Here is a 24,220-nt window from a genome sequence, read left to right on the forward strand (position 1 = left end):
CCAAGTATTTGTAAATTAACGCTTATTGTATTCGGCCCCCCACCAATTTTTTAATATTTTTTGCCCAACTTTTTTGCAGGCAGAATTTCCAAACTTCATGTGTGTGATATAGTGATTGTTCTTTTATTTTTTATTTGCCTGCCTGTTTCAACACATTTGCTTTGTTTTTGGTGTTTCTGCGGCTGACACACTGGAAAAAAAAGGCTGGCATCTGAGTACATTGGCAACGGCAGCGTTGCATTTCAAATTTCAATTTACCGACAACTGTTTCGATTGTTTACATTGATTTATTTACGTTGTTGTTTATGCGGTTTCGAATACCTCTACCTCTCTCTGTTCCCCCCATATACCCCTCCCTTTCACTCCCTCTAATCCACTAATACTCGTGCTATGGCGCTTTGCTTTCGCTGAGTTTCCATATCATTCCCCCATTTTTTACTCGGTTTTTTGTTGCTTGTATTGCAACTGAATTGAAATGGATTTATTTGTACTTGCAAAATATTTTCGGCAAAATCCTGACGCACGCAAAAATGCCTAGTCGGTATTTTTTATTTCGGTTTTTCGGGGGAGATTGGTTTTTACATACAATATATCCTACTCATAGATACAATAGTTACTGTTTATATTAGGTCGAAACTAAAGGGTCAAAGGGTAGAGAGCAGAGCATGAATATCAGCTCAAATAGCACAAAAGCCGCTAAAAATCAATTCCACGGCATGGGGTCTTAGTTTTCATTCAGTATTGTGCTTTTATTTTAAATCTTTTCAGCTGCTGAGTAAGCTAAATTTAATATTCGAATAGTTTGATTTTGTGGCTATTGACTCGTTGATGTGTGAATGGAATGTGCAACTTATGTGGGAATAATATTTGTTTCGCTATCTTAGCTTTGTTTATCTTAGCTAAAGAATTAATTATATTTTAAAATATAGCATTATTCACTAAATATTATAAACCTAACGAAATGGAAAATAATATGTAATTATTTAATTTTAGAATTTAAAAAGTCTAAATATAGGACCTGTATCTAATAGTCAAGAAAAAATAATTCATGAACTTGTTAAACCCGTAATTTATAGTCAATAAATACTTTCAAATTAATACTTTCTTAATTGATAAGATTTGAATTTGATTTGCAGTTCCTGTTCTCGCCTTCAGACTTCTTCCTTCTAAAATGTTGATAGAATTCTTTTTCACCGACCGTAAGGTGAAGTGACAAACGATGTAGCATGTCCATTCTAATTATAAACTTGAGAGCTGCAAATGCTTTTACCCTCTTACACACACATTAGCAAACCAAAATCAAAAAAGAACAGGTGAACAAGAAAGATTTAAAAACCGCAGGAAAGAATTCTTAAACATACCTTAAAGTGTGAAGAGTGTGCGGAGAAAAATGCGAGCAGAAGGATAAACATTTTGTGCGTGTCTAAATTTAAAATATATTCATTTGTTGGAAATAAAAGCTTTATTATTATTATTAAAACAAATAAACTTTTTTAGATATAAATGTATTACTTAGCAGGTTTAATATGTGCACATTAGATGTCGAGCTTTTAATATTTTATTTTGATTACATTTCCAATTATGCTGTTGGCTTAGTCCCAGCTGCTGTCTAATTAAGATGATTATGCACAAGCCGCTGCTTAGCATCAGATGCTATGCTAATTTCGCGAACTGAAACTCAAACACACTGCCGAAAATATACACAAACACACGGCGAAAGGTTAAAGCAGACTGCGGCTTGGCTTGACCTCATCTAATTGAAAAGCCATTAAAAAGCTTTCAGCTGCTCATTATACATTTAAATATTCGCCGTTTTTATTTCGGTGAACAAAACTCCGACGGTATTCCCACTCCCTTGTGTCCATTTTTAAAGTTCATGTCCAGGTGGACCAGAAATGCACACCAAATGCTCACGGAAACATGTTTAGCATGCAATTCATGCTCAGATAACTACATTTTTCTATTTTCTTTACATATTCAGTGGCAGTACTTTTAATGCATTGACTTCATACATAAATGCATACAAGTGCAGCAGTGCAGTCTAAAACTGAAATAGTTGGCTAATAATCTCAGGTTTTTAACTACTTAATTTGGAATGAAAAATGGCAAGACTCTGTGTAGCAACTGAAATTGCTTTTGGGGTAAATTATAAATAGAGAAGTTTAACTACTTTCAGCTGGTAAGTATGCTACATTTTCCATTATTTAAACTTTTGAGATGATTTTCTCTGATATTGCCATGACTACTAAATATTCAGGTTATTTGCAAACATAAAATAAGTGGGAAGTCTCGAAACCCCATAGGCACCCATTAACCCGCTGATGCCCATCCACTTTAAAATGGATATGCACCGCAACGCACATCGAAATTCAATATCCTGCCAAACAAGTTCAACCTGTTTTGGCCGTGCGCTAACCGCTAATACTATAAACGCCTGAAACAGATTGCACAATTATGACGGACAGCTTCCCGAGGGCAAGTGCAGAACTCCCAAGCGAAAGAGAGGGGTATACACCGAGTGAAAGAGACGGAAACACGCACTCGCGCGCAGTGCGAAAAGGCTTTAAGGCACTTAACGAGATGAAGCATCATCAGCTATGCAATGCGCATTGGAATACGTCAAATAGAAGGTAAGACAACTAACCGTTTCGAAATGGCGGAAATAAAATATTAATAACTTTCCACGGGGGGGCAGAAAACAGAAAACTAGACCAGAAATGGCTCGACAGGTGTCGTGCTTGGCTTACACAACAATAAACAAAGATTCGGACGGGGTAGAGAAATTCTGGGATGAGGTCCATTCGCTGCGTGCCTGGGAATTGGACCAACGACTACTTTTCCGGCTGGCAACCTTTGGGGAAATTAGTGAAAAAGGTCAGCGAAGATTTTACCTTCTTTGCAAAACAAAATTAACTGCGTAACTAACTTGTAAACAGATTATTTATGATGCCAATCGTGGGCTCTAGGAAAGAGTTAGTGTGCAAAATTGTATTACACTTGCCGAACACAGCAGCAAGTAAAATTATAAATTGCACTAAAAATTAACAACTTCACCAACAATTCCACTTAAAATGTTTATTGCGCTCATTAATTTTTCGGTTGTTTTCTGGAGTGCCCTTGTTTTCGGTTGTTTTGGCCAACACAATAAAAATTGAAATGGCAGCTGCCGGAAGTCAAAAACCCGACGCTCAGGAATTGCATTAAAGTTTCAAGAGCTTTAATTTGTGCAATACTCTTTCGATCCTTACCGTCTCCTTCTCCGACTGTCTGGGCGGGCTTAATGAAAATTCCGAGCAGGCAAAATATAATTTATGCCTTCTATATGGTTTATTGAGTGCGATTTATACGACAGCAGGCGACATCAGACGGAGTCAGCCAATTCATTGCCAATACAAAGAGAGATATATGTGCGGAATAATAACAGTAAACAAGGACATCATCAACGCAAAGTTATTGTGCACGCATATATGTATAATATATATTCAATAAATTTAATATTAATATTAACAATGTCGTTGGCTGGACGCGCTATAAATAAAAGCGACTTAAAGTTTTAATGAAGCGCATAAATAAAATGCGCAAATGAAGTTCATTTTATTTTGCTGGCCAAGGAAACAAGTGCAAGGGAAAACAAAGGGAAGAACAACATATTGGAAAAAGATAATCGATGGATGAAAGACAGGATAATACAGAGAAGATGCTCACATTTTCAAAAAGTTAAGCATCACATATTTTTTATTTAATGAAGATTTTAAATTTATTTTAATTACCGCAACTCAACTTTTTTCCGAGACGCTTCAGAGTAATTGCCGTATTTTTCAATATTTCTCCATAAAAATTTAACCGAATTTTCTTCAAATTTTATACTTTATTGTACCATTGGGTTTTATTATTCTGAAAATCAATTAAAATCAGTCATAATCGTATTGAATTTATTAACAGTCTTTTTTTCTTACTAATACAAATTAACTGAACTCGCTTGAAGCGTGATGCAGAACCCCTCGAATATGAACACATGTTTCTTGAGTGCCACTTCATGAGTAAGTCCCAAAGCAAAAGGCTTAAGGCCGTAAAAAAGCTGGCCATGACAGAGGTGGGGAAGGGGAGAGGGCCTAAAGTGGGCGGCCTAGCACACCATGCGCCATTAGGCCAGGAAATGAAACGGGAAAGGCCGGGACTGGAAACAAGAAACCTACATGAAGATGAAGATGCATGTAAGTGTCCATCGCTGTCCCCCACAGTTCTTCTCCCTTTCTGCGTGTAAATTGGTGCTAAAGTGCAGTACAGACAAGTCGAGCCAAAGAGAAACGTGGCTGGGAATCGAGTGACACATGCAGCAGATCCTTTCACGAAGGATTTGCCCGTATATGTCCGGTGGTCGAGGAAAAAAGGGGACGGAATTGAATGTTGAATGGAAAAGGGCACGAGCCTGGGGATGAACACAGGTGGGAAGATTCATCAAAGGATAGTTGGATATAACACAGAAATAACTGGCATAAAAACTTTGAAAGGGAAAAGCGTTCTAAAAAACTAAGTTTGCAATTTTTTCCAAATCTTGTTTAAATATTCTTGCCCATGTATTTCAGAATCCCTAAAAATATAAATAATTACTCCATTAATACGGCACCCAGTTAAAAGCTACACTATTTAATACCGAAAGCTTTATAAATTAAAGCACTATAATGTAATTATTTTTTAAAAATCATTCAAAAAAGTATTGTATTTTGAATGCTAAAATAAATGCCATTTATATCAAATTTTGTTACAAATTGTTTAATTAGTTTTAGGTTTCAAAACTTTTATGTTAGTTTTCATTTTTCGTACTTTTTTTCGGATTTTAAATTATCATTTGAGGCAAAGCGCCTTTAACTGCAAAACTTTTCCATTAGAATGCTTAATATAAAAGCAAAAACAACAGCGATAACAACAACAATAATTCCGAAAAATCCCATGGCCACGCCCACTGGCGAAAAGAAGGCGCTCGGCGAACTTTGGCGACCGCCGTCAAATGCACTTCAAACTCATTTCATTTGGAAAATAAAACCTGAACCCAAAAGCGGCGAATAAAAGACATTGGAACTCAAAGCGGCAAAAGCAACGACAACAGCAAAAACAACGGCGGCGAAAGGAAAACTTAGTTTTTCCAACAGTTATTGTTGTTGTTTTGCTGGGTTTTGTTGTAGTTGTTGCCGTCAAGTGCGCGTGACTTTTTCGGGAGCTTCAACAAATTTCGGTTGAATAATTTAATTGTTGCCGAAAAAGAGAGCGCGGGAAAAGCGGGAGGGTGTGATGGCAAAATGGGTGGGAAAAGCAGGAAAACCTTGAATGATGGTAGCGTCAGTGCTGCGGAAACTTAATGTTTTCCCGCCAAATGGACAATCACAAATACTGAGTTTAATAAATATTTTAATAGGTACTTTTTTTGGATCGGTATAATAATTATATTACAAACATAATTATTAAAAACTTTTTAAAATACTTATATCGATTTTATTAACTGATTTATGCTCTTAAAAATCTTTTAATTAAATATTTAAGACAATAAATATATTTAGTTATCATACAAATTTGTTTCATTCTTTATTGAAATCAGCTTGTTTTATTTATAAGAAAAATACAGCAAATATTACGAGCATCTAAAGCATCTCAAAAGCAATGCCGGAATAAAACTTTTTGACTTTTTTTTTACCACCCCACCACCCCGTTTATTCGTTCGCTTTGAAAATAAGCGCAAATAAAATATGCAAAAAGGCGTAGCGAACTTTATGATATTTGACTTTGTGGGACGTTAAGAAAAAAAATCTCGCAAAAAAAGAACGAAACCGAAAAATGCCAACCGAAAAAAACTGAAGCAAACTTTTATTTTAAGTTCAAGTTAACTTTCTGGTTAGAATGCTGCGGGGGGAAGTAAGGAAAAAGGTTCTTGGCTAAGGAAAACCGGGTATAAGGGAAGCGCATTTAATCACTAAAGCTATGGAGCCATGGATACCCTACTTTAAAATTGAACTTAAAACTAAATATCTCGTAATCTTCTTCATTTTTTACAGGGCAGTATTTTGCCACAAGCTACTGTTTCTCAAAATGTATTTTATTTAGAACCATTTGTGATTTGCAAACAATTAGCAGAACTATGAAACAATTTATTATTTATTCATAATGTAAATAAAATTGGAATCAAATCAGTGCATCAATTTTTTAGTAAGCCTTATTATTTAAGTGTTAAAAAAATGTTAATTAACTTCTTCTACTTTTACGAGGAAGAATAAAGACTGTACTCGATTTTTCTTACAGAATACACAGACATGACCGTTGGCCGGATATCAGCAGAATACCCTGTATGAATCCTTGAAAAAATGATTGTACGTTTACCTAGCGATACCTCATCTGTTTTTGTTTCATACTCTTCTGCTTTCTCAGGCAGGATTTTCATTTTCGGGCCATAGAGCAAAGCGAACGGAATAATTTATTTGCAAATCAAAGTTGGCAGCGCGTTGCGTATATTAGCAATGTGCACTCGCATAAGGATGTTTTTTTTTTTTTTGGTTAGCTGCCTAGTCGAAAATTTAATTTCCCAGCTCTCTCTCGCACTGTGTTTTATTTATGATCTTGATATGCTTATTCGTACCTTTCTGCAAGTTTTCACAATTCGACTTGGAGTCATATTTCATATTTCTTTTCTTTGGCTCCGCAAAAACTTGGCCAAAACGGGACTGCGGGGTGGGTTAGACTGCCTGCTGGTTTTACCTTTTGCTACCTTTTAGCCAGGTCTCTTCCGCTCTTAGAAATTTCTTGGCCTCCCCCCTGTGCCTTTAACATATGACTTCCGTAATGTTTGCGTGCACAATGAATAACTTACTCCTATGTTATCCTTTTGTGCTCCTGCTCCTGCAGCTGTGCGTGTGTGTAAGTGGGTTGGTCCTTGGGTTGAATCATTCCCCGTATAATATATATTTGTGTGTACTATATCCCAGACCCAGCTGCGCTTTAAGTCATAATTTTGCATGCAAGCAGCGACAGCTGCTTAAAAATGTAAGCTCGGTCGCTCCTAGATTAAGTTTGCTCTGCTCCTGTTTTTACTTGCTTCCTTAGAACTCGAAGGACTCCAGTTTCCTTTTAGACTATTTTATAGCGTAGTCATAATACAACCTGAATACGATTCTATTAGTCTGAAAAGTAAAGAAATAGTTTGGAGTCTAAGATTAAGTTTATTTTAAAAACTGTTTGCTATTTTGATTTTTAAGATAGCAAGACATTTATTAGCTTGCTTAATACTTTTAGTTCTATAATTAAAGTACCCATGCTAATAGATCATAAAATAAAAAAAAACAATAATAAAGGATTTTAAATTATTGATAAATACATATTATATACTACATATTCTTAAACATCAAACACTCACCCACTTAGATTAATCACATACACATCAAACTCTCGCTCGTTAGCCGATGTTTTCCATTGTTTTAGCCAGAATTTTCTTTTGTAATCAGTGAGTTTGACAAAATTACATTTATCAAAGCAGCAAAAAAAAAAAAAGATTGCGATAAACAAATTACGTTTCTTTTTGCAACTAATCAAAAGTAATCACTTTGCAATTTTCCGACAAAAAGACAAACAGAAAGTGAGCCGAAGGGAAAATGCCTGACAAAAGAGAGTTAGAAGGGGGTTCGGTGAGGGGCGGTGGAAAAGTCTGAGGAAAAGCGGAGGCCACCATCAGCAGTTGCCATTTGCTGCTGGCACTCACATCAAAAACAACAGCCTCAGAGACACTTTCCCGCCTATCAAGGAACCGAACATACGCGACAAAGTTCGGCAAACAAAATCATGATAAATGAACCCCACCAACAAACAAACAAAGCGAGAAACAGAAACGGGCAAAACTTTTGCCTTGTGTCTTCTGTGTGTTTTTAATTTGACAAAGGAGAGCAGGAAATTAGCGAGAAAAGGGCAAGAAAAACAAAACTCACGCTGATTGAAAGGGGTGAAATGATTAGGCAGAGTAAAAGTGCGAAAAATCCGAAGGCAAATCATTCGAAACATTAAATACTTTGTACAGATAAATTGGAAAAGCCGAACTTGTGAATTAATTTAGTTAACATTGAAAACGAAATTTATAAGCTACATAAAGACATCCTATTTATAATAATAAATACTATTCATTATAACAAAAAAAACTGTCTGTTTATAGAACCCAAAAGTTCTATTTGAATCTCAGCCCTTACCCAAACCTATTTACATGCCTCTGCGATTGTTCAATCGATGCAAATAATTCAACGAGTTATTACAAAAGCTAATTACAACGGCACTTACCACTTCATTCATTCCGAAACCCCTCCGCACAACCCACTTAGTAATTATGTTGCCGAAAAACATTTTGGACGCAGGCCAGCGAAAAAATCTCATGTCTGGCCAATGCAATGCATTTTCCACACGCAATTCGCAATTCGCATAAATTTTCACAAGTTTTCAGACCGCAATATAGCGCATATAGAGCAGTTATAGTTTTTGGATCGGGGGCAAAAGAGAAGTTTTCATGTCGCAGACAATGAATGAACATCGATTAGAGCGCCACTAAAATGTTTCGCAAATTAACGACCTCTGAAATGGGTCGTGGCTAAATAATTATTGTGGCTCCCCAAACTTTCCATTTCTATTATAAAATGGACTGATTCATATTTATTTAGACTATTTAGATTTGATTTTACGTTAGAGCAAATTATGTTTAGGTCCTAATGATTTTGTTGTAGTTGTTGAAGTAGAAGTTCAGATATTACAAAATATAATTGTTGGCTAATGATCTTTATTAATTTTTGTTCCAAACTGTATTATAATATTTATAGAGCTCTTAAATATTATTTCATATAATAGTAGAACTTCAATTATAGTACCTTAAAATCAATTTAAGACAAAGTAGTTGCCATTATCATTCCTAGAGAGTTACCCTGAAAAAAAAGAACTTTGAATTACGAGGAATTTATAGAATAGTAAGCTGCCTGAATGCATTAAATGTATCACCTTTTAGCAAATCTCTACTTATTTTAAGTGTATCCTTACAAATACTCCTCTCCACCTCCATCATTTTGATATTTTTCCATTGACCATCCCCAGCCCCAGCAATCATAATTCAATAAGTTCTCGGTCATCATTAGGGCAACTTCAACGACTGTCCATCAATTAGACATGAGCGGAAAGCTGCTTCTTTTCGTCGGCAGACTTTCTGACCCCCAGTCAAGTCGACTCAAATCAATTAATGTCAGGTGGGCGGGAATCCAGAGGGTTCCACCTGGTTGGGGCCATTAATGATTGAAATGTATTCAATTGTCTGATTGACTGAGTGGGGGGGTGAGTGGAAGTGGGTGCGGAGGGTCAGGGAATTCGCAATGTACAATGCATGATTAATGATCTGCAGACGATTTGGGATTTTTTTAGGCGCCGGGACTTTGGGCGTAGGAATTAAAAAATTATTTGTAGGGAGAGTGTAAAACGAGTAGGCATCATTCATCGTTATCGTTATCGAATTATGCGGCAATTACTGGAGGGGACCACCGGCAACAAGCGCCCTTCCTCCGACTGTCTGCTTAGCATTTGTCAATCATTAATCAAACAATTTATGTTAATTGAATTGACGTCGATTTATGGCAATTTTTCAATCAGATTTCTCTTTTTTTTTCTGTGTCCAGTGCCCTGTCCTTCGCTTGAACTGTCAGTTTCATATTGATTTTGCATAAAAAATCATATTCCACCCGAAAACCTCCCACGACGAGGACGATGATGATGACGATGACGATGACGATGTGACAATAAAATGTCCGCAGTGCCCATCGTTGGCCATGGTCATAAAATGTATCCATGGATGCATGAGCATAAGTGCTTTAACTGCAGTTTTCCACTGCTTTTATGGACAGTGCGTTGCATGAGCGTAATGCACTTGATGGCTTGAATTGCGGGGATTTAAATCCTATTAACTAAAGCTCTAAAATTTCATAGATTTGGCGTAAGTGTATTTAAATCCGTTTAAGGAACGAATCTAGTTTGATAAGAAAAACTTTCGTTTAAATAAAAACTATACTGTAAATAATACAAAAATAATTGATAATTTTTTTATTTCTAAATAAATATTATTTGTAACAGCACTCTGAAGGTATTCCTAAAAGTCTAGTAATTTAATAACAACATCTATGACACTCATAAACTTAATTTGACATAGTTATAAAATAGTTATATTGTGTTTGTTAATTATTGTTAAATTCTAAAGCTTAATGAAGACTGACACTTGGTAATGGAAGTCGTTTGGGATTAACTTTGCCGTCTAATTGTCAGACGAACTGTACATTATAGCCGAAATCAGCTCACACAATTGACCCAGTTAGCCACGCACACCAGCAAACACATTCTCCAACACACACACACACACACATACACACTGCACTGATACTGTGTGTATTTCCGATGGGTGGTCCAAATTTAAGTTAACCCAATCGTAACGAAAGCTTGACACAAGGGAACCTCTTCCGCAGCCAAAGCGCCCATATTTGTTTAGCTTGATTACAGACCAAATGTGATTTAAGGCACGTTAAATACCCACCCACGCGTATACATATATGTATGCAGGAAAAGGGGAAGGGGGAAAGGGGGGAAACCGGACGATCCTCCGGTCCACAATCAAAGCTCAGACAACAACAATTTAGAGCCAGCCAGACGGACGGCTCGTAAGTGGAGTCGTGTCCTGCGGTCAGCTGCAGTTCCACTCCACTTCCCCGCCTCATTCGTCCATCTCCGATGAAGCCATAAAATATGCAGGCGCACGCCCCTCACATTCGCCAATCGCCCACATATTTCCACTTGCCAACAAGAGTAGGGCGATATTTGGTTCGGCAAATGTACATTTCTTCTTTCATAACATGGGAACATTTTTTCGATTATGAAATATGTTTAATTATTTATATAGCAAAGTCCTTTGAAACAAAGTAAAGGTTTTTCAACAATCGTTGTGTTCCTATTAGGTAAAATATAAAAAAGCTATTGAAAACTTTCTTTCTATCACTAATAAAATTTTTCAAAATAATACAATTCGTATATATTTTAATAAAATAACAATTACAAAATTATGTTAAATGTAATATTATCAAAAGTTTGAAAATATAGTTTAATGTTTAGAATGAAAGTCATGATCAAACAAATGTGCTAAAGAAATCTAACCACTTATTGGCTAATTAAAAGTGAAACTTTAAACTGTGGATCCGGTCAATGCCAAATATTAAAGCTGGCTCATTTCGGTTACCAATCTCCAATCATGAATCTGCAGACCCACAGTTGGTCCATCTTAGCAGAGGCTGATGTTGCAGGCTGGCTGAAGATGCACTATTCCTGGAATGCCATCCAGAGTGAAGCCCACTCGGAGTAGTTTCTGTTGTAGTTGTTGGGTGCGGTGGTGATGGTGGTGATTCCGGTGTTGTGTCTATGCTACTGGCCGTGATGCCACTGAAACCACAGCCAAAACAAACCTGAGCAACACAGTCAGATACAGGGTCCGTCAGTTCTAGTCTTTTCTACTTTTCAATAAAAAGTCTGCAAAAGAAATCTTGGTCAAAAACAGTAATACTTTTTATACTAAAATCGTTAATTTATTGTTTCTAAAAGAAAAGCCAGGGCATAAAATCGTTTTGAGTTTCATTTGACAATTTTTTAAAAATAACGTCGTTCGACAAAATTTTTCCAGTTATATTGTAGTTTTTTGCTAATATTTTTTTCAGTGCTGCAATTTTCGGCTGACTTCATTGAGGTTGAGAGGGGCAGGTGATGTTGATGCCACCACCCGGTTAACTCGTTGTTCCGATGGCCTCACCTTGCTGAAATTGTCCGTACGTATAGTTTGTGGTCTCGTTTTGTAATTAAGTCAAAGTTGCCTATTTTAATGCATACTTTTAGCTGTGCTTTCGGCCTGGCTAAATGACAAATCGTTGCGGGTGAGAAACTTTTGGTGCTGCGTGTGTAGGGGATTCGTAAAAAAAGATGGCCAAATCCTTTGATTTGTGTGCGTGCCGATGCCAAATTGCTTAATCTCCCTTCGCACGAACACTTGACCCAATTTTTAATCACTTTCCAAGCACACATGCTCGCTTTCTGTCCGTCCCGGCATAAATTTGTGTCTTAAAACTTTCCACCTGGCCAAGGCAAAAGTTTCCATTGCACGTTTTAAGCTGCCCCAGCAGAGTCACCGTCCGAAACAAGCTTTAAAATTGTGAATAAAGCCAATCCGACATAACTACCACAACCTCCCAGCTGCCGAATTCGAGATGGAATATTTAAGGGGAAATAATCGGTCGTAATCTGCATTTTAAATATGGCTTAGTGTTATATTTTCAGAAGACATGCTTAAGACTTAAATTTCATTTAAACTAAACTTCAGAATTAACTAAATACACAGTTTTTAACTACAATAATTCTTATGTACGAATTTTCGGATACATTTTAACAATTTGTGATTTATTTTTATTCTGAATTTATAAAACCCTATAGCCATCATGTTTTTCTTTTGATCTTAAATAGTTTTGACAATATTTTCTGTGTCAGACAGCCATCTCTAGTTCCATTTTGCATATGTGCAATTTTTGAGGTAATTTCTGTGTTACAAAATATTCTAAAAACACATTTGCCTAGCAGGAAACAAGGAGGCCAGGCCAATTGTGTGTGAGCTCTGTTCCCTGACTTTTTTGTTGTGTGGGCGCAAAAGTTTCTAACAATAATAAGCAAATGCCCAAAAGCAAGCAGTGGGATCCTGTTGTTTTTGTCTCCACTGTTACAATTGCCAACACTAAAAGTCCTCTCTGCAAAAATATATCCACTTGTTGTTGTTGGTGCAAATACGATTAAATATGGCAAAAGTTGTGCGTACACACACGTCGGCCATTTTATTTAGATTGCAAGAGGGCAAAAACAGAGGCACTAACAGGAACAGGAGCAACGACAACGACAACATTGAGGTCGTCGTCGTGGGGCCCTCAAAAATATTTTGTGAACTGAAAACAAAAATATTAAGTAAAAATTGTGATCATTTTATTTCATGCTTATTAAAATGGAATTTTTCTTTTAACGTTGACAAAGCATAAATTAAGTAATAAAAGTTGTCATTGGTAATTTTTACTTCCCTTTTCTGAAGATTACTTAAATGGCTTAAATGATCATAACAAAAGTCAATCAGAAAATTGTGTTAAAGTTATTTAAAATAAATGTATAGTTTCTAGATTAACTTTGATTTATTATTATTTTGGTTTGCAGATTTAAAAATAAATCTAAAAAATAAGAACTTGTCAATAATTCTTCGCAGTGGACATGTGTGTTGCTTTGGCTGCTAACAAGGCCAACACATGTTTTTGTGTGTGGCCTGGTCCACAGAAAGCACAGCAATTCTGTTAACAATTTTATTATTAAAATGATGTCAGTGCTTCAGTTCGTTTTACCGCCCTCTTCCTGCGACCCGGCAATTGACCACAAATGCATTAGCGGCGGCCGCCTCCACTTTCACCTACTTCCCAAGGCGAATTACACAAAAATTTGCAACACTCCATGCCATGCATAGGTAAGTAGGTAAATGTGTGAACACCAATCTCTGTGGTAATCCCCAGATGACCTACAAGTTGTCGGACAATATTGTAGAAATTTTGGCATGGATCACCTAATTGATATAAATTATTTATAATAGTTTCATTTATGTTTTGTTGCTGCTAGTGGTTTTTAATTTTGAGTGCTGGTGTTTTTGGAGTAAAAAATTAAACATAAAGAATTTTATTTAAACTTAACTTAAAACGGTTTATTTTTAAAGTAAAATATTTGTTCGATTAACTACAAATAAGTCAGAAAGTAAAGCCATTATTTGCGCTGATACTTCCTTGTTGTCTAACTTATCCACCCCAGAAATAAATCTTGATATTTGCCCGTATACTTAACTGAGCTGTCTTTATTTCCATTTTTATGCGAGTTACACTTTTCCCGTCTAGATTTGTTAGGCTTAAGGCTAGCGAAAACGCAAGTAAGTTGAACCCAAGCCAACTACCTGATTATATAGCCAAACGTTCACAGCTCCTGAGCAGTTATTACGTTTTACTTATTGCATTTTTCTGCTCTTTGCATTTTCGCATGAGCTTGCAAAACGATACAGGAACAGGAATGGAAATGGAAATGGAAATCGTAACGAGGATTCAAGGAGCCCCAGCATGTGGCTCACATGACATCTGGCCAAGGGGGAGTTCACTGTGGTCCGCAAGGAAGAATCCCCGCAGAGCCAAGCTCACTGCATTGGGCCATTGTTTGTTTGTTTTTACAACTCTGATTGAGGTGAAATTGCATATTTCTGTGCGCTTCTTTCATTTCATTTCATTTCTGTGTCTGCAGCACTTTCTCTCCCTCTTTCCGTAATATTTTCAAACGTTTTATTGAATGTCGTTTACCGCTTGCTCTGTTTGCCAGACCTAGCTTTTCCTTTTGCCACGTTCCCATCTTCAGCTCCATCGCCACATTTTCTCCTGGTCTGCACCTATTTCACCTGTGTTTTTCCGCCCACCTTGGCTTTCTGTTTATTGTGCGAATAAATGTCAACAATGGAGAAATGTACATGGATTTGCCAGTCGATTTAGAAGGTGGTGCGATCGGAAATATAGTTCGACGAGTTTAAGATGGGCACTTTATAGACTATTTGCCAGCACTTCAATCCATTGCAAACAGGAAAGTCATTATTTGGAAAAAAGAGCATAGTCCCAGATAAAAATGTGAAGGACTTAAAATAATCACAAAAATATTTGAGCAAACTTTACACTGACATTGCAACTAAAGTTATGTATTCACTAGTAGGCTTAGCTTGATACTTAACATCACTTTTTATCAAGCAGCTCCAATCATACGCATAAATATACAGATATTTATCTGAAACAAAAGCAGTCAATACTCACAAAACAAAGCAATAAGCCAAAAAAAAGACGATGCACAACTTGATAAAAAGTCGTGCCCTCTTTGAGATTCTCAAGTCTCCAGTGCAAGATCTAGACTTCTTAAAGAAAAGCCAAGGGGAAAATGAAGGTAATGCTGGCGAGCAGACCAGTGCAAGTACAGTGAAGCTAAATGCCAACGCCCAAGAGTTTGTGCCACGTTTTATAAGGGAAGAGTCGACCAAAGATGAAGCTGAAGTCGGTTCGAATGAAATAAAGAAAACGTTTGAGGCTCTGGATGAGCACAAGACAAAAACGAACTTAATGTTGCCTTGGAAAGGATTTCCTAAGAAAGCTGAAAAGTGTAAGTACCTTGTTTTTTGTCACATTTTGGTATAACATTTTGCCAAATCTCTGTTTTAGCTTCGCGCAGTGCCCAGGTGGTTTTATTAAACGATATAGACTACATGATTCTGCCTTCCATCAAGCGAACCAAAAAGTCCAAGGATGAAAAGCTAATTGCCGACATGGTTCAACACTCCAAGCCCAATGAAAATCTTCCAACAACATCTTCGAATATTCTTCCGGATCACCCTACAGTAAAACAAATGTATGATGCCCAGGAAAAGCGCCGTGAACACGAGAGAAATGTAGCTGTGGAAGCCTTGAAGTTGGTTGAACAAAGGCGCATGAGGGCTCCTTTAGTTTCCCCGACTCCAGCCAATGAAAATTTGAATAATGTCCAACCAGTTATCAATCTCTCGCGATCTCCCATTAAATTTTCGCCGGAGGAAAGAATAAGAGTGGATCGTTTAAGGATCGCGAAGAGGGAGCGTATCGAGAGGGTCCTTCGCGAAATGACAAATGAGAAGCAGGAACAACTGGATCAACTTGAGCCACAGCAATTGCAGCAGCAGAAAAAGATTCGATATGAACCCATTGAACGCAATCGTCATATAAGCATTCAACGGGAATCGGAAAAGGAGGAGCACAAAATGACTAGTTATGATCCCAATAACACCAATCGTTATATCAGCATCCCAAAGGCACCTGAAAAAAAGGAGGAGGTGGCTTTAGTCGTCAAAAAAAGGTATATACCCACCACCAAAGAATGGGACGAGCAATGTCGGGCCAAACAAATGGCTAAGATGGAGGCCGAAAAGCAGGACTCCAATCCATTACCAACTTCCAGTCAGGCTCTTTCGGTTAACCCAAATGTGGTGAAGATCACCTCTTCTGGGGTTATCAGACTGGGGGATCTCAGGGCCACTGTGAAACCTCGCTATTGTCCACCTGATGAATTACTGGAAACGGAGAAACGCAAAGGAAATCTCACCCATTTCCTGCCTCTTGCCAACTGGACATCCCGTCAAAATCCACAAACTTCGTTAAAGATATTAACCAATCAAAAAGGAGAAATCGTGAAACGCTATAGCATCGAGCAATTGCTGGAATTTGAACCGCAGCCTGAGGAACTTGAAAACCCTACTTTAGATGAGGCTATACTTCGTTTGGGTTTTCTATGCATTTGATACGAATATCGTTTTTTCTCCAGGAATTTCTTCTACTTCTTCTTTGATTCGCACTCTTTCAGTTTGTAATTAAATCTGTAATTTGTAATTCTCTTTCATTTTAACCATATTCCATTGAAGAGTTTCTATTGTCAGCTGAATTGTTATTATGTGAAGGAGCTGAAGAAAAAATTCCAATTCTAAGGTGTAGAAATTAAAAGAAGCATTGTGATTCGGCTATTATTTAAATGTCCAAAGGGGGAAATAAATACCACTGTCATGTCGTCTATTAAAAAAAAGAAGCAAATCGACTAAAAATACATTGTTTTATTTGTCACCCATATGGAGGCAATTGTACCTTACATAACCGATCCAAATTTAACTCCCTTAGTGTATTATTACTGATAAAAATAACAGCATTTATACTTTGGCATTTTTCAGCTTTTTGCACTTTGACTCCGGTAATTGAGCATCGTAATTTTCCGATGGTTTTGGTGTTGCTGTCAACTGCAGTGGCCAGGTGCAATAATTTTAATGCCATTATTGTGCTTATTATTATTATGCCTACTGTGCGCAGTCCGTTGCTTCTGCATATTAAATTTCACTGAAAATTTGTTTTAATTTCATTAAAGGGGAGAGAGAGCAATTTACACATCAGTAAAGTGTCTGCCGCTGCACTGAAATAAATTTTACAGGACGAATCCCCTACGGGCCCTTGTAACCGAGGCCGAAGTGCAAAAATATTGACATGTGGCTATGGCAACGATTGCTCTAGGGGTTGTGGAGGGGTAGGGGGGATTTCATGGGAGTCTCAAAAAAGGGGGACAGTAAAGGGGGAGTCCAGTGGCAGTATCATATAGCGTACAGACATTGCCCTTGTCTTTTTTCTTGTTGTTGTGGCTCGGCCAGAGTTTTACAAATAAAGCGGAAAATTGTGTTTTTTCGACTTGTTTTTTTTCGTGTTCGAAATAAAAAAACAATGAATGAAACAACAAAAAAAAGGCAACAATCAAATGCATTTCACTGCTCTGCGTGCGAGTGTGCCTGCGTGAAAGTGACCTTTGGCTTTTATTGTCGCCTTCATTTTTTTGTTGCAGTTCACTTCCTCGCACCTACCCTTTGACCTTTTTGGTTCCATCTTCTTGCTTATTTGGTTTTCTTGGTTTGCTGTCGATCCTTTGCATAAAATACAGTGGCTTTAAATTTTTATTTCTTTTAATCTGTTTAAAAAATATAATCAATTTAACCGAAGTTACAGTGGCTGTTAATTGTTCTTCCTTTAAATCTGCCAAAAATTGTTAAAAACTATAAAAAAATATCATTAAATATTTATAAATGATTTAAAACTTAAAATATATTCCCTGAAATATTTACAAATTAGCCTAACCCAAAAAAAAAGCCTTGAAAATTATGATATTATAAAAGTTTCAAGCTTTTATGCAAGAAATACTTAAAATTCAATTTTAACCATGAGCACTGTTCTGAAAATTGTTCTTTGCACCACAACTCTTGACTCTGCTCATTCTCCGTTTATTTAATTGTTCTTTTTTTTGCAGCTTCAAGCTGTTGCGTTAATTGCATATTTAAATTTATGCTGTTAATTGTTGGCAGCCCACGAGGGTCCGGATGCATTGCCTTCATTGCCAGTCGCTCCGTTGAGTTATGTGTGTTCGGGCAATACGAATCCTCGAATTCCCTCCGCTGACTGAAAGCCATCAACAGCTCGGTTTGATGTGTGTGTTTCCGCGAATGTGTGTGCGCTGTGGAGTGGGCGTGTCTGCCGCCTCAATCGTTACATTTTATACATTATTTTCGAGGCAGAACAAACAGGGTGGAAACAAGGCATTCAGAGTGAGTGAAAGATATATATATCAGTAATTTTTTGTTATGTTTAGAAGAAAAGGTAAGGAATTCCATTAAAAATAACGAAAAACTAACCAACTAAAAAAATGCGATGCAGAATTTTCATATATGAAATTTTTTTAATATCATCCCCACCTAAAAATATATTTTAAAATTCGTTGTTGGAAATAAGTAAAACTTAATATTTATTACTATAAATTTAAAGGACTGTATTTTAAATACATATCATTATTACAAAGAAGTTTCTTAAAAATTGTAGACCTAAATAGAAGCTAAGGCAACACATCATCTCAGCAGTTTTTCAGCGCTGATTGCAGTTGGTTGACTTATGCCAAGTCACTTTTTGCTGGCGCAATGAAAGGGAAAATCCGTGGAGTAGAGCTCACATAGTCCACTACGTGTAAGCTGATTAAAGGCCGCAAATTTGTACCACTAGAAGAGGGATTTTCGAGGGACCAAGGACGCAGGAGCAGCCGAATTGGCAAGCACTTTGTCGCATTAATTAAGCCTGTTAGAGGTAAGTCTGAACCTGGGCCTTGGCTTCTTCTTAGCCGAACGTCAACCGGTCGTATGCGTAATAAATATTGAATGCAGCATGAGAAGCAGCAGCAGCGATAAGCACAGCAAAGGCCAAAGTTTTGCATCAAGTATTCCGTTTTTGGGCGAGCGTGTGGGTCACTACGTGATCCTCGAAAGAAAACGTGACGAGCTGAAAAGCCCAGACTGAATTGCCTTAATTTTCTTGCTTCCGCCGCCGTGTGCAAAGTGGAAAGTGCAAAAAGAGGCTGCTTTCTTTTCATCCTCGTAAAGCTGCGATGATTCGAAAAAGGGTGAAGTTTATGGCGACTAAAATTAGTTTCTACATTGATTTGTACAGCCTGTTAACGCTCCACTGAATTGCTATTTTGAAAACATTTCCCATTTTAAAGTCATCTTTTGGTTTATTTGATTGAAAGAGTAAGGCTTCCGGCCTGACACCAAAATATTGTTATTTTGTCATGGAATTTTATAATTTTATAAAACGCAAACGGTACAAGAAATTTATCCAAAAAAAAATAGATCAGGAAAATCTGCTTTAGACTCCATTTTCAATTTGCCAAGTTGTGGGATGACACGTGTAAGTTTGGGTTATCTTTTTAATCTCCAAAAAGCCTTTTTTGATGAAAACCATATTTAATTGACTCTTACCATTTCTTCCATTTATTAACAAACTTTGCCTTGTCAGCATGATTTTTTTTGAAAATAGGGCAGTCAAATAGGTCATAGGAATAAGGGCTGGTGGGTGTGGCAAAGGTGCAACATTATATTGCCGTGTTGTCGCCGATTGTTGTAGTTGGCTCGTGTTTCCTGTTTAGCCGTGCTGTTATTGCAGCTGACTGTTGTTATTGCCGGTGAGGCCATCCCATCATCAACATCATTGTCGGCACCATCAGCGTTGATGGCTTGTTAAATTGCCTGTTTCACCTTGTTCCTGTTGTTGTTATTGTTGCACGTGTTACCTGAATGCGAGTGTGCGAGTGTGCCAGTGTGTGTGTGGAACGTGGACTGTCGGTGCGCAGGTGTGCGTGTCTGGTTTTTGGCTCGCATACATTATGCACATTAGCGCACATTATGAACATGTTCACTGTGACCCTTTCGGCCTGCATGAGAACATGAAAAATCAGGGCCCCGAAAACTGAAACCGGACTGGAGCGACAGTTCGTGACCTGATTGGCAACTAGCCAGAAAGCGAAATCGCCGAAAATGATTTTCACTCTTAAATTAGTCGTCGCATCGCCCGCCCAGCTGACAGTTGAGAAATTAAGTCAACCATCAGCCAGCAGAATGGATACCTGCCCACGTCTCTGACCCTCCACTCCACTCCCCCAATCAGGGCCAGGTTAAGTGTTTACGTGTGCACTTTAGCCATCATCAAAGCCCAGCCAGCGGATGTCAGCTCAGAGTTGGGAAAAGTGCGTTGGAGTGTTGGAATCACAGGGAGTTCGAAAAGTGCTGCCTGCTGTTATGGGACAAACAGTCAGAAGAAGGTTTTTAAAACTTGAAAAAGTCTAGGTGCATCTAAGCTTTTAAAATGCTTGCTTTTTACAAATTTGAATTTGGCACATTTCAGCAATTATTTAATTAATTAAAACATTTAATGGAAATGTAATGAAACTTAATATTTGTTTAAAAACCAATTGTTTTTAAGAGTTCCATTTGTGCAAAATTGGTAAATATTTTTATAGATAATCCTGGTTGAGCTGCAATTATTCCCTTATTAAGAGTCCATCTCGAACTGTTTCGAGTTTAAATGCTACTTAAATGCACTTATATACGTCCCTCCCGTTAAGACCACCCACGCCCCCATCTACCACAAACCTTTGTGTGGCCATAATTATCGCTGGAAATGGCTCAGCATCAATCGATGGTGAAAAGTGCAGACACAAAAAGTCGCACACGACAATGAATGTTAATTGCGACTCTGTCTCTGTCTCCTTCTCATTATCCATCTCGCTCTCTCTCTGCCTGTCCGCAAATGACTCTGAAATTTACGCGCTCAAATTATGTTTAATAAATGTATAACAATAACAGAAACATTTTGGATTAAGTGAAGCCACAATTGTTAGTGGACTGTGTGAAGGTTTTTTATTTCTGATGCGGTGAAGGCAATAAAAAGATCAGCGAGTGTCAGGCCATAAGGCTTAAACTCAACCGGGAGAAGTCATCAGCAGCTAATGGAAATGAAATATTTTTAATTAAGGATTGTCATTTAAATTGCATCTTTATCCCTTGGGGAAAGTCGAAACAACAGATGGATTAAAGGGTTCAATTTTTTAAATTTATTTAAAACAATGCTATATTCAGTCCACTAAAATGTATTAAAATAAAAATTATTAAAGAAACATAGCATATAGCACACGAAAATGCTTTTCTAGGCTATCTGACGCTCTGTTAATTAAGAAACTATATCAGGATTTATATATTAACTTCAATCAATTGAGTTTAAGCCATTCTTTTCGTTTTCATTTCAGCATTTTAATGAAATTTATCGGCGAACAATTGTATGCCATCATCGACTCTTGGCCTAAATTATTTAATTTATTTTTGCTTACCTTCAATGTGTCCTATTATGCCAATTGTAATCAGATTTCATTAATCCCGCATTGAGAGCTTTCATGCCATTGGTTAGGCAAGTACTTTTCCGCATTAATGGCATTAAAATCTATTTAAAAATACGAAAAAAATTGTAATTATCACTTCACAGAGAAATTAGTGAAAGGACCCGGAAAAATGAGAATAAACTGCGTTTCATTGGTTTATGAGGTCAATTTATTTGGTTCCTGTACGAAAAAAGCATAAGCAAAATAAATTAAGTTAATTATAAATTTAAATTGCTTTGAATACATTTTAAATATAAGACAATATATGTATACAAAACATTAGTCATGGGAGTTTAATATGTGTTGGGTGTAATATTCAAATAATTTATCTAAAATTGACTTTTTATATATCTGGGTTTAAAACAATAGGTATTTCAGAATCAAAACATGGTTTCACATGTGCTTATCGTTCCCTATCCTAACCTTAATCCTTGATGTGCATATGGACATTCAGTCAGAGTAGAACTGGCACTCATTAAGTTGACTTTAAGCCGCGTGGCGCTTTGGCCGAATTAATCCTCTTGTTCAGCTTTCATTACTTTTTGCGCTTATCTGCATAATTGAAATGAATGTTTCAACATTATTTGCCGTTTTAAATACCGATAAATGTGCGTATAAAAAACGGATATATACCGGACATGTATTTATATAAAATAAATGCACAAATGTGCAATGACATATGAAAAACATATCATTAATTTAAATTTTAAACAATTAATTGCTAAAGACATGGTCCCCGCGCAAAAGTCCGCGACAGCAAATTTAATTTCACATTTCAATGCACAAACACCCTGTCCCAAAGAACCGATCCCACAACTCAAACTTGAATGTGGCAATTCCCACTCGACCGTCATAAGTAATAAAAAATTAAATAACTATCAACCAGCTGGTAATGGAACATTGCCAAACAAAAGAAATACATTCGCTGGCCTAAATAAATAAAAACAAGCACAAGGAAAAATTAAGAAATTTAAATTAAACATGTGGATACTCTAATGGGAAGCAATATGATTGAAACGAATTCAAATTTATTAACCATACATTTTATGTTAGAATATATTTAAATAGCTTTTGATAAGAAGTGGTATTAGGTCGCTTATTATTATCATTAACAAAATATTGTTTAAAATGTATTATAGCCATAGGAAGGGTATATATATTTTAAAATTACGCATACGCGTTGAAAGCAAAAGTGGACAAAAGAGCAAACAAATAAACCAAACCGAACAAGACAAAAAAATTGGGAGCTCTGTCGACAGGCCGACAAACAAATGAAATTCATTAACAGCCTTCTAATTACACCAGACAATGACAGCCAACGGACGAAGGGAATGGGCCTGGTTTTTGGCCTCTTGGTGTGCATTTTGCATACAAATTGCCAAATTAATGAGCCCCCGAATGAGAAACCGCAGTAAATAAAGCCCAAATAAAATTATAAATACAAAGAACATGGGGGAAACAATATCCCAATTATAAACTGATTGTGGTTTAAAATTAAAGGTTAGGGTCCTAGACATATAATGTTAGTCTGGCCAAAAGGTTGTAAAAATCCATGTATTGACTTGAAAAATATAATTATGAATAAAAATGGTTTGCAATAAATGTATTTACTAAAAGATTTAACAGCATCCGAATAAATTATGATTAGAACACTACTATGTCTTGGCCACTACTTTTTGTTTAATTGAGTTATATCTAGATTCCGTTTGTAACTTTTAATTTACTTTTAGCTCCGCCTGCATTCTGTGGTCTTGGCAACGCTCGATTCGGGGATATTTTTGATCGGTCAAGGGTGAGCCGGAAAACTGTTTTGGCCAGGTGGTAAAAACACGGCCCTCCGTTGGCCCAACAAGCCGAAACAGAGTCAGACGTCAGGAAAGTCAGTAGACAGAGTCAGGAGTCGGACTCTGTCTATAGAGCCAAATCCTAGTTCACTTAAAATTTCACATTTCCTTCCGGACACTCGAAATGCTTACGGGAAACACAAGGATAGTCGGAGGGAAATCGGGGGGAAAAGCGGAGGGAAATGCAGAGGATGGCAGGAACTCACACAGCCCGACAGTAAAAGCTGCTGTAGGAGCTTAAGTTAACAACTTATGCCGGCTGTGGAGATATCATGGCCGCAGAGCTGGCGCTCAGCTTCTCGAACGGCGGGACGAAGGATTCGGGCCGAAGGACATGTCGCACAGAGAATGCATTTGGGAAGGAAATTAGTAAGTAAATGTCATAATTTGCCGAAGCCACTGGAAAAGGGCTTTGTGCATGAAAAGGGGATTACAAAGTCATTATAGGCACATATGCCTGAGCCCTCGCTTTCCCTCTCACTTTTGGCCTGGAAATGAAAATTAATGGAATGAGAAGCGGGAATCGGGCACCTTGGACTGTCGTTCAGCGCGAGCTAATCAAAATGCAAATTTCAATTTGCCAACTTGGAGGAAGACGACAAGCGGGAGGGGGATATAAACGTAAAAACAAAGGGATTGAAATCCGTAGATACACTCAAATAATATGTTTAGATTCTTAAAATAACTAACAATAACATAACAACTAACTGAAATTAAGTGAAATGGCTAAATAAATGTTAATCAAACGTATTTATTAAAAAAGTAAATATATATGATTTTAATTTTGTAAAATAAATTTAACGATTTGAATAAATTTAAGACCCAAAATTGAGTTGTAAACTAACTAGTTTATTTAACAAAATTTAACAACAACAAATATTCAGAAATTTAATTTAATGTATAAGTAAAAACATTAAATAAAAATTTAATTCAAGGCACTGCCT

General features: G+C 37.0%; 1 protein-coding gene across 1 annotated transcript; it reads left to right on the forward strand.

The window, feature by feature from the left end:
• The first annotated feature begins 14,862 nt into the window (after positions 1 to 14,862).
• Positions 14,863 to 16,720, forward strand: LOC108042358. Its single transcript, XM_017120585.2, has 2 exons — positions 14,863 to 15,282; positions 15,342 to 16,720. Exons 1-2 carry the CDS (start codon positions 14,973 to 14,975, stop codon positions 16,448 to 16,450), a joined length of 1,419 nt encoding a protein of 472 aa, XP_016976074.2. The 5' UTR covers positions 14,863 to 14,972; the 3' UTR covers positions 16,451 to 16,720.
• The last annotated feature ends 7,500 nt before the right edge of the window (positions 16,721 to 24,220 follow it).

This window comes from Drosophila rhopaloa, unplaced genomic scaffold, assembly GCF_018152115.1.
Source record: "Drosophila rhopaloa isolate 14029-0021.01 unplaced genomic scaffold, ASM1815211v1 contig_2, whole genome shotgun sequence".
Lineage (NCBI taxonomy): Eukaryota > Metazoa > Arthropoda > Insecta > Diptera > Drosophilidae > Drosophila > Drosophila rhopaloa.